The following is a 15,683-nucleotide window of genomic DNA, read 5'->3' as shown; positions in this document are numbered from 1 at the left end:
GGTGAAATAAACTAATATTTAAGGAGCAATGCAAGAATCGTATTAAAAATTTCGGGATTTCGTCAGCAAGCCCATATATTAAGGGGACCGGAAAGTAATGCCGTTTCGGTGCATTTGATATTTGTTATCAAGATTTTATTTTCAATCAATAACGTATTCACCCTCGTTAGCAACAAGCTTTCAATGCCATATCGAATAAAATGAATTGGTTTTTAAAACTAACGAATATTTAATGCGTCGAAACGACTTTACTATCCAGTCCCCTTAATAAATAGGAGCTTTTCCCGCAGTAAGTATAGTAGTTCTCAATGTGTATTAAGATATCCCATTGACACGACAACCTCAAGATAAATTATATACAAACATGCTGTTATATGAGCAGTAACTATTAAATTTGAGTGCTACAAAATAGCTCTATTGTTTGGAAGCTTATAGATATGTAATTGTGAAACATTAACACAAGAAAGACTGAATCGTAGTATATACCTATATTGCCCAAAAGCAGTCAAAGTGACTGAATTGTAAAAGTGTAAATAATGTGTAAAAAAATTTGCTTAAAATTAATTTTTTATATTATTTACATTTGCGTAACAAGTTATTAGTAAATATAATCAATAAAAAAATTATATGTTGTACAAAATTCTAAGAAATTGTGTCATTATATACATCATTGTTTTTCTAATTGATATTAAAAGCAGTTAAAATGACTTCCTTAGGCAATCTAGTGTTAAGGACTGTTTCATTAGTCTCTTATCCAAACGAACCCCTGTACTCAGTATTAAATCGATTGCCATTGCGTGACATGTGGATCATCCCAACTGTTTTATTTTGAAATAAATTTTGACATTGTAAAGTAAATGTCTTCGTAGCCATACGAAAGTGTCAACCAGTTTTGTCATGTAACGAGTTCTGCTTGTTTGTGTGTGAGAAAGAAAATCTCAGTCCTTACCTAGATATGAAATGCTGTTGCTGTTGGCATCCCATATATGTTCAATAATGTTCATGTCTGGGGATTTTGGTGGCCAGCGGAAGTGTCTAAATTCAGAAGAGTGCTCTTGGATCCACTCCCAGACATGAACATTATTGAATATATTTGGGATGCCTTGCAACGTGATGTTCAGAAGATATGCCTACCCCCTCTTACTCCCACTGGTTTATGGACAACCCCGCAGGATTCATGGTGTCAATTATCTCCAGCACTGCTTCACACATTGATCGAATCCATGCCACGTCGTGTTGCGGCACTTCTGCGTGCTCGCGGGGGCGATATTAGGCAGGTATACCAGTTTTTATGGCTCTTTGTATCTTCATAATCTGTGCAAAATACACTTTGGGTGTCACAAATTAATGGATTTATTTTTATTAAATTAAATTATTATTAATGAATATTATTATTTTCAGACGCAAAACTCTGTCTACGAAATGGTTTCTGAAATGAACCAGCGACATGAAGTTCTTGAAGAAAGAGTATTATCATTAGAGGAACGTTTAACTCTAATACAAGATCAGCTGGAGGCTCTTCCTGATGTCTTAACAAAAGCTTTATCAGCCCTTCCCACATTCAGTTCTACAGAAGGGGGGCGGTCACAAAGTGACGCACAGCAATTACAAGCCCCCCAACCAAGTAGCCGCCATGTATACCTTCATCCTGATGATGCTGCATCCTTGGCAAGTAGACCAAACTGGACATCTGTCAATTTAGCAAGTAGTAATAGAACTCCACCACCACCCCTAGTGGTGCCACGTGCTTTATCAACAGAGAACTAAAAGTGAAATATCTACACGAGAAAAAACAATAAAACTTGAACGAAATATAATCGATTCAGACGAAATGCTGAGCTGGAAAGCATAATGCTTTAGAGAGCTCAGAACATTTAGTATGTCGATCATATGAACCTGGGAACATAAAGGGCTTGGTAGAACAGTACTTGTCCAAGTAAATAAAAGATTATACAGCTATTACGACTTGAAGTTGGTTATAACCATACTGAGTCATAATTAAAGGCAAAGAGTTTTAATCGAAATGACAAATCATTGCTGGTATCGATTAAACAATGAATGTTTAATGTACCAAGTACATATGTACGTCATTCTGAAATATTATTTCCACATTTAGTGGAGCATACACGCACAAAAAATCAACAATTTGTTTTATCAATGAGAAGGTATCTGAACTATTTTAATTGATGCTCCTTTTTAATTAATACTCATTTTTCAAAACCTTAGAGTCTAACAATGCTCTAAAACTCATTTTAATCACTGTGAAAGCAGTCATTATATGCACAGTTATAATAAGCGCACTTAGGAATAATTCGGAAGTTACAAAATTAAGCTAAGCAATTTCATTCATAAAACCCCACGCGTAATTTATTTGTATGTTTAAGTCTTATTTATTTTAGTTATTCAAAATAAAAATTGAAACCAGCACAGCTTTGTCTTTTCGATCCCTCGTGCAAAAAGAACTAGTCCCAGAATATACGAAAAATTCCTTTTTTCGTTTCAAGTGCTTGTGCATACTGGTGTCTGAAGATATATCATAAAAAAAAAAACATTTTGTTTTGTAGAGAAGTGCAAAACAAGACATTCTGATAAAACTTTACATATAAAAACTTAACTCTGGTTGTCATTCATAATCAGGGTGTACTTGCAATGCTGCAGGATCACATTGCCGATTAATCGATGGAGCCAACTTGCATTTTTAAGCAAAAGACCGACGTCCACTGAAATAACATTTCTTCTGATGCTTAAATTCAAATTATTTTGAAGAAAATTACATAAATAAATGCCTTAATTTGCTTAAGCATTTCAACACATTTATTACATATTCTATCTGATGAAGATTACACGTGCTACTTCTAACGCTGGGTTGCAATTATTTTGTGCTTTGCAGCAGTTTCTGTTCTTTGATACGATACATGTCGTATATTATTGCCTTACGCTTAGACGTTTACTATATTTCTAAGAGTAAGACTATAGAGCAATGTAGGACAGTATTTCTTCTTTTTTTAATTCATAGACTTATGAGAAAACATGGCAATTAATTAATCAGAATACTAGTACTGTATGATTAGCTGTCTTCTTAAATATATTTGTACGATAAAGTGGGATTGGGAATCCTGTTGTACATAAAACTCTGAATGAAGCTTAGCAAAGAATGACAAGTTACTTAAAAGCTCTAGTAAAAACATCCTTCAAGAGATGGTGCATAACTAGAGAAAGTATAAAAATATAATAGAGAAAGATTGTATTTTTCGATAAATTCAATGTGATATGAAAGAGGTGCCGATTATAATGACCAATGTGCAGTTTAAAGGCACAATATTATAGATATTTAATCCTAATACTATTCTCCTATCATTAAAACAATATCAATACTTTTTTATAAATGAAGTATTCTATATTGTTTATAATTTACATATTATTTACTGTTCATAATGAATCTCTGTGAATTAATTTCTACTGTAATCAACGGATAGAGATTCTAATTTCAAAAATACACGTACAGTGTTTGTTATTACTAAATGTTTGTTCAAGCTAACTTTCAGTAAATTTCCCAGGTTAACAAGCTATGAAAGTAAAGTATATAAAATATTATAGCAGAAAATGTAAGCTTTGAAAACTATCCAATACTTTCAATATGAAAACAATGAATAATATAAAAATATATAACATGCAACTGAAATCCATTCTGCCACAACTTTACACTAAGATAAATTTTATTTATAAGGTTGCTCTCTGTAACTTCATGAAAATACAATAGTTGTCATCAAAGTTAAAATTTATATCACAAAAATATAAGAAAATTTAAAGGTTGTCTTTAAAATTAATCAATATTTTCTATAAAGATGAAATAATAAATTTAGGTTTTTAAAAATTCGGTAATTTTTTATGAGTCTGTAGAAATATTTAGCATACACCTAAATCTTCTGAAATAAACCCTTAAGCTACATTTCCTTCATAAATTTGTTTTCAATGAGTCAAAATATATGGTAACTTGATTAATAGTTTCGTTCAATATATAATTTACATGGTACAAGCTTTAATGAGAATATTTTTTTAGAATCAAGTCCTCATAATAATGCAAATTAAAAATGTTTTTAATAATCATCATTTATGACCACTGAATTTTATTTTAAAAATAAGAATTTTAAAAAAACATCAAAAGCATCACAATTTCAAGAAGTTATAAAAAATATCATGAATCAGTCCTCTTAAAATTAAATTTTCTTAACAAAACAAAATAGCTCAGAACAAAAATGTTTATCGAAAGCATTGATAGGAAGAATCACGAATATTTTTAAATAAATATTATTTAAAAAACACTTAAATTTCTATTCGTTTTATTAGGATTTAATTTATTACCACATAAATCAAACAATTTCAAAAAAATTTACTTCTTATTTATTCACAATTCTGGCAAATCATAATGTAACCTCTAACTTCCTTTCAGAGTTTTTAACCTTAATAATAAACCTTAAATAAAATATTGTAGAAGGTAATTTGTAATAAAAATTATAACTGCGACTAAAAATAAGTAATTTGTTTATTTTTAATTCATTTCTATGTTTTATCAATAAATTCTTGTGTTTCATTAAATTTTTTAGACTTCCCCACCTTGATTGTGATACGTAACCTAAAATTATCAATTTTTCAAACATTACAGAATTATAACACAATGTTTCGGTCAATAAATGCTTATATTAATTAAAATATAATTGATAAGTTCAGAAACAGGTCATATGCGATTGATTTCATAGACTCATTGATTCAAATTATAAGCAGATTTCCAAGTAACATACCAATAAATACTAGAAATAATTATAATCGCAGACATATTTTTTAGTTAATAGCAATTTTTAAACACTTGAAAGTTGACTGCAATCTTTGATTTGACGAAATAAAGGAAACATTGTAATGTTTTTCCCATACAAATGCTTTTTAAAAGATAAGATTCCTTGATAATAGTTTTTATGGGCTGAAACTTGAGTCAAATTATAAATTTTGTAAAAGAAAAATCCATCTGAATGAATACCAAATACACAAACTGGCTCAACTGGTTTCTTTCAAACTTTTCCCAGCCACAAGTTATTGTCTGGTATAATAACTGGCTTAACATATAACTCTGGTATATTAACTTAGTCTTATTTGGATTATCTTAACCTTTAAATGTATGATTTTTTAATAGAAAATGTTTGAAATCAACCAGAAAATGGGTTAAGAAAATGGAAAAATAAGGAAAAAATTATGTAAGATTTTTCACTTTGATATCATCATGAACAATCACTCCTTGAGTTCCACAAATCTACAATAATATAATTTTTCAAACACAAATTTTTATATGAATAATAGTTTTGAACATAATTGCTTCTATAAATAATTGTAATTTGCAAAACCTCCTAAATGAAATTGTATTCAGATAGTCCAACATTGAAAATTGTCCCAGATTAAGAAATAAACTGTCTAAGATTCCAGTTGATTTCAGAAATTAAAAATAGCTTTGATAAATTTAAAATTGATTTAAAAAAAAACACCATGCAAAAAAATATGGTTTTAAACGTAAGTTGCAGATTTCATCGTTATACTTTTAAGGGTTAAGTATTCTACGAATTCATTACTTTCATTGCTTAAATTACTTTCAATCAAATATCAATAAATTACTAATTCACAAAACTGCAGATAAAGAATGTTTCTGCGACTTTTAAACTTATCGCATTAGCATAATTAATTCATAAAAGTTGCTGAAACCTCATTGGATTCTTTCACTCTTTAAATAATTCAATTACCATGTTTTATTATCCTGATTATTCAGTGCAAAATGTTAAATCAAACAAAGAATCTTTAGAACTGGTCTCTTATTTTAATTTTAACTTTTCCTTCGATTTCAAGCCTAAAATCAAATCAAAAATAAAGCTACTCCTCACAATGAAATAACCTTGCACACCTTTTTAATACAAATTCACTACAGCAATTTTGCTCTAAATTGCTAAAAAAAAACACTCCATGCTTAATACTTATGTAAAGTGTAGAAATTGTATTGAAAAATTAGCAAATTGTTAATTTGGAGTATTTCTTCAAAAATGCTTAAGAAAATAATATTAAGCAGCAGATGTTTGCTTTACGAAGTATAAAGCTATTCCACCACTTGTCTCCATGTCCTTATAAGGAACTGCATAAAGCTTCACTATAAAGCACACATATTGTTGAAGAAAATATTTTTGCCACAAATTAGGTTAAATGGTTAATCACACATTATAAATTTGGTTAGGTTATTCCCACAGATAATAAATAAAAACTACAACTTCTGAAAAAAAATCAATTAGGATAGTTTTAAAAAATTTATCTCAAAGTAATCTAACCTAATCTATAAATGTAATACAATCAATCTGAATCTTTAAGTGGTTGTGCAAAATAGGCAAATTCAAAAGAGGCCAAATGGGCAAATTCCCCACACACCCTTTCACTTCAAATTAATACCAATATGACCATGATTATTTCTTTAACTAACATAGCTTTTGCATACGGGAAGATTAAATTAAGTTCGTGATGGCAAAATATACACTTTATTTAAAATTAGATGAGATATTTTTTATAAAGATATAGGACTATATGCTATACTATAAGCTAACTATCAAACTATAAGCGAAACAAACAGCAGTAAAAAAAGGTTCCGGCAGGAAAAGGTAAAGAACATACTAAAATCCATAAGAAAAGTCAACATAAGCTTTATTCAACCAGTCAGTTTTAATATATATATATATAAAGAAGTCCCCTACAGTAACCAGCTTGTACTACTAGATGAACTCATTGCTTCTCAGTTACATGCCGTCTATCACCTGTACGAACTCACTGCTTTACAGTTCAAGTTCGTTCCTGTTACCTTTGGCAACAATTCTCTGAATCCTCAATGCAACTGGATAAATCAATAGCCACTTGGTTCACTTACGCTTACTCCCCGATTCGTGATCTCACATAGCACATAGCACACTCCCCGCTTCGTGATCTCGCATAGCACATAGTACTAACTCGATATAGCACTAACTCAACATAGCACTAACTCAACATAGCACTAGATCCCACAAAGCACTAACTTGATATAGCACCAACTCGACATAGCATTAGATCCTACATAGCACTAACTTACCTCTTTGCGGTATAATGGCACAAGAATGGAATGAGCAATTCAGCACAAGGCTAATTAATATGATAATTAACTAACATGAAATAACATTTTTTTCAGCTTATATTTGATAAGGAACGTATGGTTCAAGTCAGAGACTTCTGTTTTCGTTGGAACATATTATTTTCACTAACCTCAATTATACCACTAATCACAAAATATCAAAATAAAGAATTTTTTCTTAATTAACAAAAAATAACTCTAAATGCTTACATAAACCATTACCAATTAAGACTTATAAAAATAACTCAAAAATGGTAAGTAAATGCAAAAAAAACTACAAATATTATCAACATCCACGTTTTGATCCTATTTTTTTTCCTTTTTCAATTGATTTACATAAGATATTGTTATCTAATCAAACTATAGGAGCTTCATATCATAAAAATATTATATACATAAAAATTGAGCTTAATACTTTGTTGTTTGACAGTATAATTTAACTTTAACTTACAAACATAACCATATCTTAGAGATCTATACTTCTTTATCTTAGTTAAATCATTTCACGCGCTAATGCGATTCCATACTGAGATCAAATCCAGCACCATGTAATTAGTTCAAAACAAGTTTATATACAACTTTAAATTTAATATCATAGATTTCTTTAATATGAACAGATAGATATCCAATTATAGAAAAATTATAGTTCATTATAATTAAAAGTTAATGAAGAGTTTTATAATTGATGATAGAGGTTTTACAGCAAGATAATTCTTCAGTTGAAAGTATATTAGTACTTTATATTGATAGTTTGTATAAAAACATGTGTTTGCTTGTCAAGATGATACAATATTTGTATGAATTATGTTACAGCTATCATACTTTTAAAATATCAAGTTAACATCTCCATACGATATGTTAATTTATTCTGTTCAAAAATATTTACATCATTTTCTGTGCATAACTTACTACTGATGAGTATTTTTTGTTATGATATTTAATAAAGATTAAAAACAAATTTATGGTCTATTTATTATTATTTTAGATAAATTGCACTGACAATTAATTATTATTTGAGATGTTTTGTTTAAAACTGGATTAAACCATTTCCAGAGAGAGATAAAAATGAAAATAAAATAAGAGAAATAAAAATGTTCTCATTCAGGCATTTGCAATGATCTCTCAACAAGGCATTAAGATGTTGTTATTTAAGACAACTACTGTAAGGAGTGAAAAAGTGGACACAATTTGAAAAAGCTATTAAAATTATATTTCGATTAAAAATGGAATTTTATAGTGGATTTAAAGCCTAATAATCCTATTTAGAACTTTTATTAGATAACTCTCAAATAAATACAGATTTTTTTTCCTTCTCGCGCATAGTTCAAAAATAGATATTTTACATACTATGAAAATGAACAAAAATAAAAAATTTTATATGTGTAAAAAAGTATATCATGAAACAAATGCAATTAACCGCTTCTCTTACCAATTTGTTTGAAACCAAATAACATTTTTTTTTATTATTAATAAATAGAAGGAACTAAAACAAAACATAAAACACAATTTTAAAGTTGAAATTTAATTTTTTTTTACGTGTAAAAAACGATTAATTTACCATCAGTTTACTATACTGAGTTATCTCGGGCAAATGAAAAAATTTAAATATTAGTCTTTGTACGATAATTTTTAAAACAAGGGACAACACAAAGTGATACTTTTAAAACGGCGGTGAAGTGATACACCATTTTTTTAAACTTTTTTTTCTGAAAATTCAGCAATTTCCATGTATAAAGTTGTGCAAAGCACGTGCGCAGTCCCACAATCCAACAGCAAAAACTCTTAAACAAAACTTGGCAAACTTCCAAACACCACAGATAATAATTTTTTTGCTTCCGGCCATATAAAAACATGACAAAACAAAACGTACACACAAATTCTACTAGGCCTAAATTTTCCCGGGATAATATTTGCAATAAATACATACCTAAGTTAACTCAGTATAATCAGGGAAGAGGTTAATTATGACCCAAATACATTAATTTTTTGGTGTTTTTTCCCTTTGGATTAAACTAAAATAATTTTAAAAAGAAAATAGTTTGCAGGTTGATTATTTTATTAGAGAAATCATTTAAAAATTAAAACATCATTTAGAGAATTTATTAAAATAGTATTAGGGAAATTAATTATAATAGCTTTAGTAAAATAATTTATCAAATTTAATGCAATATTTTAAAAGAAAGTGCTTTTGCCAAGTTATAACACTATTTCTGTAGCAGCTTCTGACAATAAAATTTTTCGGGAATAGACAAAAATAAATAAATATTCTATAAAAAAATAATACAAATTTTACTACAAAAAATTTATTAAAAATATTCGTACAAATGTCAAGTATTAATAAAATAATTTTTTTTATAAAAGGCAGTGTAGATCAGTGTAAATAAATATTTAAATACAGTCATTTTTATCATTAGTAACATGCATTAAAAAAACATTTCAGAAGGAAAAAAATTATACTTAATAAAGGTAATCCTGATACATAATTTCACCATCTTATTACAATAATTAAATAATATATGATATGAACCAATTTATAAAGAATTTCAGCACTTATTGTAATTTTCTTTCATGTGCATTATTATAACCAAGAAATTTATAATTGAAAGAGACTCATGCATGGGTGCAAGTTGGAAAAAAGGCCAAGACTGAAAATTTTTTGACTGAAATACCTAACATACACAATACCCCCTCGACATATGCAAACTATCTAAGAAAGCTTTACCATAATACATCAAGTTTAAGTACTGTACAAAAAATATTTATTCATCTGTCTTTTGATAAAATAACAACAGGACATAAGAAAGTAGACCAATAACGTAGATCTAAAAAATATTTTTAAGGACAGAAAAAAAAATTCCAATTTCCGTCTTCGAGTCAGTCTTGTTTCCGTCTTACTACCGTCCACGGACATTTTCAAAAGACAAAAATCCATCCTGGGGACAGAAGACTTGCACCCATGGACTCATGTGTTAAGTAGAGTTTACATATATATATTAGCAAGCTAACACAGATGATATTGCATAAATTTTCCCATTAAAAATTTTCTAAATTATAGATATTCAAAGTTAAACTCACTTTAATATATGAATACTGAATTATCATAATTTAAAAATATTCAGAACTCAAAGAAATCAAAACAAAATAATAATAACCCTTAACTATTTTTCAATTGCACTTTTGTATTGCTTTTTTTTTTCTCCATAAAGCTACTTTATTTATGAAAACTAATTATTCATTATTTAAGATTTTGGAAATTTCTGTTATGATAAATCTGAAGAAAATCAAAATTTATGAAGAATCATTCCTGGTGACATAATCGAGGCGACACAGCGACATTGTCACAGAACGTTACATAGTTCTTGCAGAAAGATATTTCCTTTGGGAAATAATAGATTTTGATTTTCTTTTCTTCATAAACTTTCGAAGGATATTTTTACTGTGGAATTATATTCAAAAGATGCTTTTCTCATGAATCAGATGAGATAGAAATGCTCGTGATTTTTCTGTTCTCATTCGAGAATTTAAAAAAATCTATAATGACTGGCTTCAGCTAGAATTTCAAATAAATAATATTAATAAAATAACAAAAATCTGAAATTACGAAAGTTTAAAAGACAGTTCCCTCTACAAACCATGTCCTTTCTTTCATTTTTTTTTAAATATCATGTTAATAAAACATAACTGTGAGTGGGGATTTAGTTGCAAATTAAATTTGTAGCAAACCAAGTAATCAATGCAGTACATTTGTCCCTCTAATTTGGTTAAAATAAAAAGGATATAATATTTTTTATATATTGCGCACATGAATATTTTAAATCAAGCATTTGAAACTTCAATTTATCATCGCTCACAACTCGCGCCGATTCCATTATAAATATTTTTGTTCATTTTTTTCGACAAATATTGCTACATTTTTTTTTTAAAAAATTTCGACGTTTTTTACAGCTTAATTATTATTGATACTCTCGTGTTGTTATTTTTCTAAATATCAATATTATTACGGCACATGAAGTTTGAGTCTATGGTCTTAGAAATCACTCTTTGACACACTCGTTTAGCGCCAATACCATCGTTAATCTATTAGGTGTTTCAATCGTTCATTCGATAATTATTGCTATGAATTTTCACTTTTTTTAAAGAAAACTCAATGTTTTTTATACACATATTTACTTTTATTATTTTATTTTCAAACTTAGTTACTTTTATATATTTTATTATACATATTTACTTTTACTTTGACAATTTCCTTTTTTTTTCGACTTTTCAGCAGTTATTTCTAGTAAAGTCCTGAATACCTGCTATTTCAGGCTTTAATTGCTAGTGCAACCAATTTCCTCAGGGTGTTTAGAATTCCAGTCATTTATCAGTTAATAATATTTTTATTACACGTAAAATTTTAATCGCCCAATTAAATTATAATTTTTTGCAGCACTCAACTTAAGCCGATAGTATCGTAAATCCACATCGTGTCTGATTGACTGCTTTTTTGGCAGTTTTTGGTATTGATTTTCACATGGTTTTTAAATATCCTGATATCAGGGTGCGTAGCCAAATCTTTCATCAAAAAATAAGCACCTTTTGAGTACTTTTTAAGCACTTAAAAAATATTTTTAACCAGTACATAAATTACTTTCAAAGACTTTACATGATCATGATAAAATAGTTTCTGACAAAGAACTCTTTTCTTGATTAATATAGCCATTATAAAAAGATAGAAAAATTTTTCCGTTCAATTTCAGAGGGAGGAAAATGAAGCCAGAAATTGAGAATCACTGGCAAAATGCAGCCGAGTTGCACATGAGAGTGCAAGAATAATTCTCACTGAATCCATAAGTATATGAATATGCGGACCCGCAAGCATTTCATCAAACATGTAAAATGATTGGCGCTTTCATGCGCTACGGAATGACGGTATGCCGAAATGCATTGTATTTGAATGATTTGTGAAAACGTTGAATAGAACAATGCAAAGACCACGCTTTTGAATAATGCGTGGTGAAAATCGACATGGTAGAGAACAAAAAATCTCATCTTCGAAAAAAGGAAAATTAAGCACTTTTTAAAAACACCCAATAAAAAAAGCACCTTTAAGGGCTTTTAAAAAATGTAGATCAAAAATAAGCACTTTTAAGCACTTTCTAAAAACGCTATGTTTCAAACACAGCACTTCTGTTACTTTAAATTAATAACATGTATATTTGTTATTATTGAAAGCATCTTGTAGAAAGACATTAATGACAGAGAGTTTTGTCACAGAATGCCCAAAAACATTTTGCCACAAGGGAATCCTTAAGAACAAAATTTTCAAAAAAAATCAATAGGTGGAACATAATTCAAGAGAGAAATGTCTAAAATTGAATTATAAATGTATCACCAACTTCTTTCTACTAAACTTTACTACTTTACTGATACATTCTTTAATAAATGTATCATCAACTTCTTTCTACTAAACTTTACTACTTTACTGATACATTCTAACATAATGCAGTAGATGAAGCAAGTGAAATAAAATGTAATAGTTTAAGTCTTAAACATAATATTTTATAAATAGGGTTTCTGATTGGGATCCTTTCAAAAGATAAGGATTTGAATGTTTCCTGTTGGTGACAATTTCTCTTCAACATTCCTCTCTCACATCAATTCTAGATTTTACATGTTAGTTATAAAAAAAGGCTTTCATGACTTTTCTAATGACCTTTCTGACCCTTTGGTTCTAATAACCTTATTTAGATATAAAATTATTACATCACAAAATTTGGTCTTTCTCAGGCATATTCTGGTTTTAAATAATCTTGTGTATCTCAGGCTCAAACTAAAATTCTTCAAGTTCGGGGGGGGGGGGGCTTGGAGCTCCTAAAATAAGCTTTGGAGGGTTTTCACCTTCAAAAGCAAGTCCCAAATTGTCTCAAGTAGATTCAACCTTTAAACCCTTCCAAGAATGAAATATGTATTGTATATTTATATTTAGTTTAATAATCTTAACATTTATATATTTCTGTACAAATATTAATTTAGTGTCACAAATAAAGAAAAAACTAACGCATTAAAGACTTTAGTTTCTAATATATTAGCAAGAATAGTTTACAATGTAAACATAGGCACTTGAAATTAGTAAGTGCTATTAAATATATATAGTAAAGAGATAAAAAAAAATGTAGACTTTCATAAAGGAGAATTTTTTTACTGTTTGGACAAATAAGGCTAAGTTACAGTGAACTAAGTATTTATTAGTTTTTAACTACTGTCCTATATGTTGCTCTATTTTTCAAGCATTTTAAATAAATTTGTCAAATTTTAATGGTCTACAACATTAGAAAGATTGCATACTTCTTTTTTTATACAGAGGAGATCAAAATTTAATAAGACCAAAAATATGACTTACTCCTTTACCCTGAAATGCAAAAAATTGTAATGAACAATGTAATGATGCAAAAAAATGCTTTTGTTGGAAAATACTTGAATAATTAAAATAGGATAATAGCTTTAAAGAAATGTTGTAAACTATAAAAATAAATTTTTATAGAAACAAGTCAATTAGTGCTTATTTTTAAAAAAAATTAAAAACTGCAAAAAATAATACATTTGACCATTTTTTATCACTTTTATATCATCCAAATTTTAACACAAATTGCATGATTAATTAAATATAGAGTTTACAATGAAAAATCAACACCTTATGCAAAAAAAGTAAAACTAAGACAACTTCGTCAGACTGGTTTGTTTTTCTAAATTGTTTCGAACAGTTTTTAAAGGAAATTCTAAGGTTAATAAATTTCAATGTACTCATTTCCTAACAAGAAATCACTGGGTGTTATAAAACAATTACAAAAATGCTTAAAATATGAATATTTTTTTTACATCCCGATTAAATTCCAATCAAAATAATAAATTATGAAATATAACTAACTGGAAAATTCTAAAGTACTTCTTATAAAGAAATTTAAATATAAAATATAAACTAAAAAAAATAATAACACAATCTAAATTTTAATTAAGAAAAAAATTCCTTATATACCAAACAAATCATATAGATAATGCAAAATAATACAGCTGTCACAATAAACCAAAATTTAAATGTATATTTGTATAACAGTTACACAGGGTGGCCAAAGTAAAAGCTGCCTGCCATACATTTATAATATCAATAATAGCTTATGCAGTGAAACTTGTCAAGTCGACCTCCACTATCATAAATTAAATTTATCCTACATATGAGAGCAGTAAAACCTTCGAAACCTGAATATTTGTCGACCTTATACGTATAAATCACAATTGTCAAAATCCCTTTTGATTAGGTTTTCTATGCTAGCATATTATGTATTAGAATTTTTAAGAGTTGAAAAATTAGACCCTTTTAAATTGTCTACATGAAAGTATTAGACTTATTTATATTTTAAGGAATTCTATTCATCTTTTTATCTTTTGTTGTTTTTTAGTCTTTTTTTTTTATCCAAATAGGAAAAAGGATTATTTTTGTAGCAAGTAGGTGTATAAGCATAGTAAAATAAATGTTAAAATGTTGCAAGGATTATTGTATTAAGTATTCTGATGGCATATGTTCTTTGGGTATTTTAAGAAATTATTTATAGCAAATAACTGGTATATCCTTCTAATAAAATATTCATCTTTGCTCTCTTAAACTAATCAGTTTAAAAGTGTTAAATTTATGTAACAAATAATAATTTATTCAGTTAATTAACTACATTTTTAAGATACAAGGAGCATTTGCTAAATGAAATTTTAAAGCAATGCTAAAATTTTAATTTCATTGGGACACAATCACAGATTTCCCATAAATATGTAAGAATAACATGATATAAGAAATGCTAATAAAAAAATAAAAATAAAAAACAATGTCTCATCCTCTTTCATTAGTAGACTTCTTGTGGACCACAAAAGTAATGCACCACAAGGGGTAAACACAGATTTCATTTTATTTAACTTAAAGATTTCATTGATAGCTTAGATTCTTCAAGCCAATTCTATTTCAGCCACCCTGTACTTAGACATAAAACATAATATGGAATGCAAATAAATGGAATGTTTATGCATTGTGTGTTGACATGAAATATAACTGTACAAGATGTGCAGATGACTAATAGTGAAATAGTGATACTGTTGTACTGTGAGATAATGTAGTGATTAGGTGAAAAAACATGCATATATTCAGAGCAAAATGTTATTCTGAATATGAAGTGAACAAAAAAAATTTACAAGAAAAAGTCAATTAATAATACTCTAATAACTAAAATAATTTCCCTCAAATTTACCCATAAAATTTTAAAGAAGTTGAAAATCTAAATGCAGAATCTGCATGCAGACTTTTTCTTTATTATAGTATTTGCTATCGAATAATTTCTTTAGATAGCAGTGAAATAAAAATTTAAAATATGATAACTTAATTTAAACAACTTATTAAGAATTTAAGTTCTATCATTTTTATATTTGAATCACAAAAATTATAAACTGTAAAACAAAAACTCAATTCAACAGGAATTATTAA

General features: G+C 28.0%; 1 protein-coding gene across 1 annotated transcript in view; it reads left to right on the top strand.

Annotated features, from left to right (window-relative positions):
- Positions 1 to 8,138, top strand: part of LOC107450569 (small conductance calcium-activated potassium channel protein 1-like) — a 657,806-nt gene extending 649,668 nt beyond the window's left edge. Inside the window, exon 13 of the mRNA XM_071188289.2 lies at positions 1,402 to 8,138. Within this exon, the coding sequence (XP_071044390.1) occupies positions 1,402 to 1,767 (366 nt within the window). The 3' untranslated portion in view covers positions 1,768 to 8,138. The remainder of the gene's footprint in view (positions 1 to 1,401) is intronic.
- Positions 8,139 to 15,683: the final 7,545 nt, after the last annotated feature.

Source organism: Parasteatoda tepidariorum, chromosome 12, assembly GCF_982258835.1.
Source record: "Parasteatoda tepidariorum strain Cologne lab strain chromosome 12, Ptep-v5.0, whole genome shotgun sequence".
In the NCBI taxonomy this organism is placed as follows: domain Eukaryota; kingdom Metazoa; phylum Arthropoda; class Arachnida; order Araneae; family Theridiidae; genus Parasteatoda; species Parasteatoda tepidariorum.
Note: the sequence above shows the minus strand (reverse complement) of the source record. Positions and strands in the feature narration are given on the sequence as shown.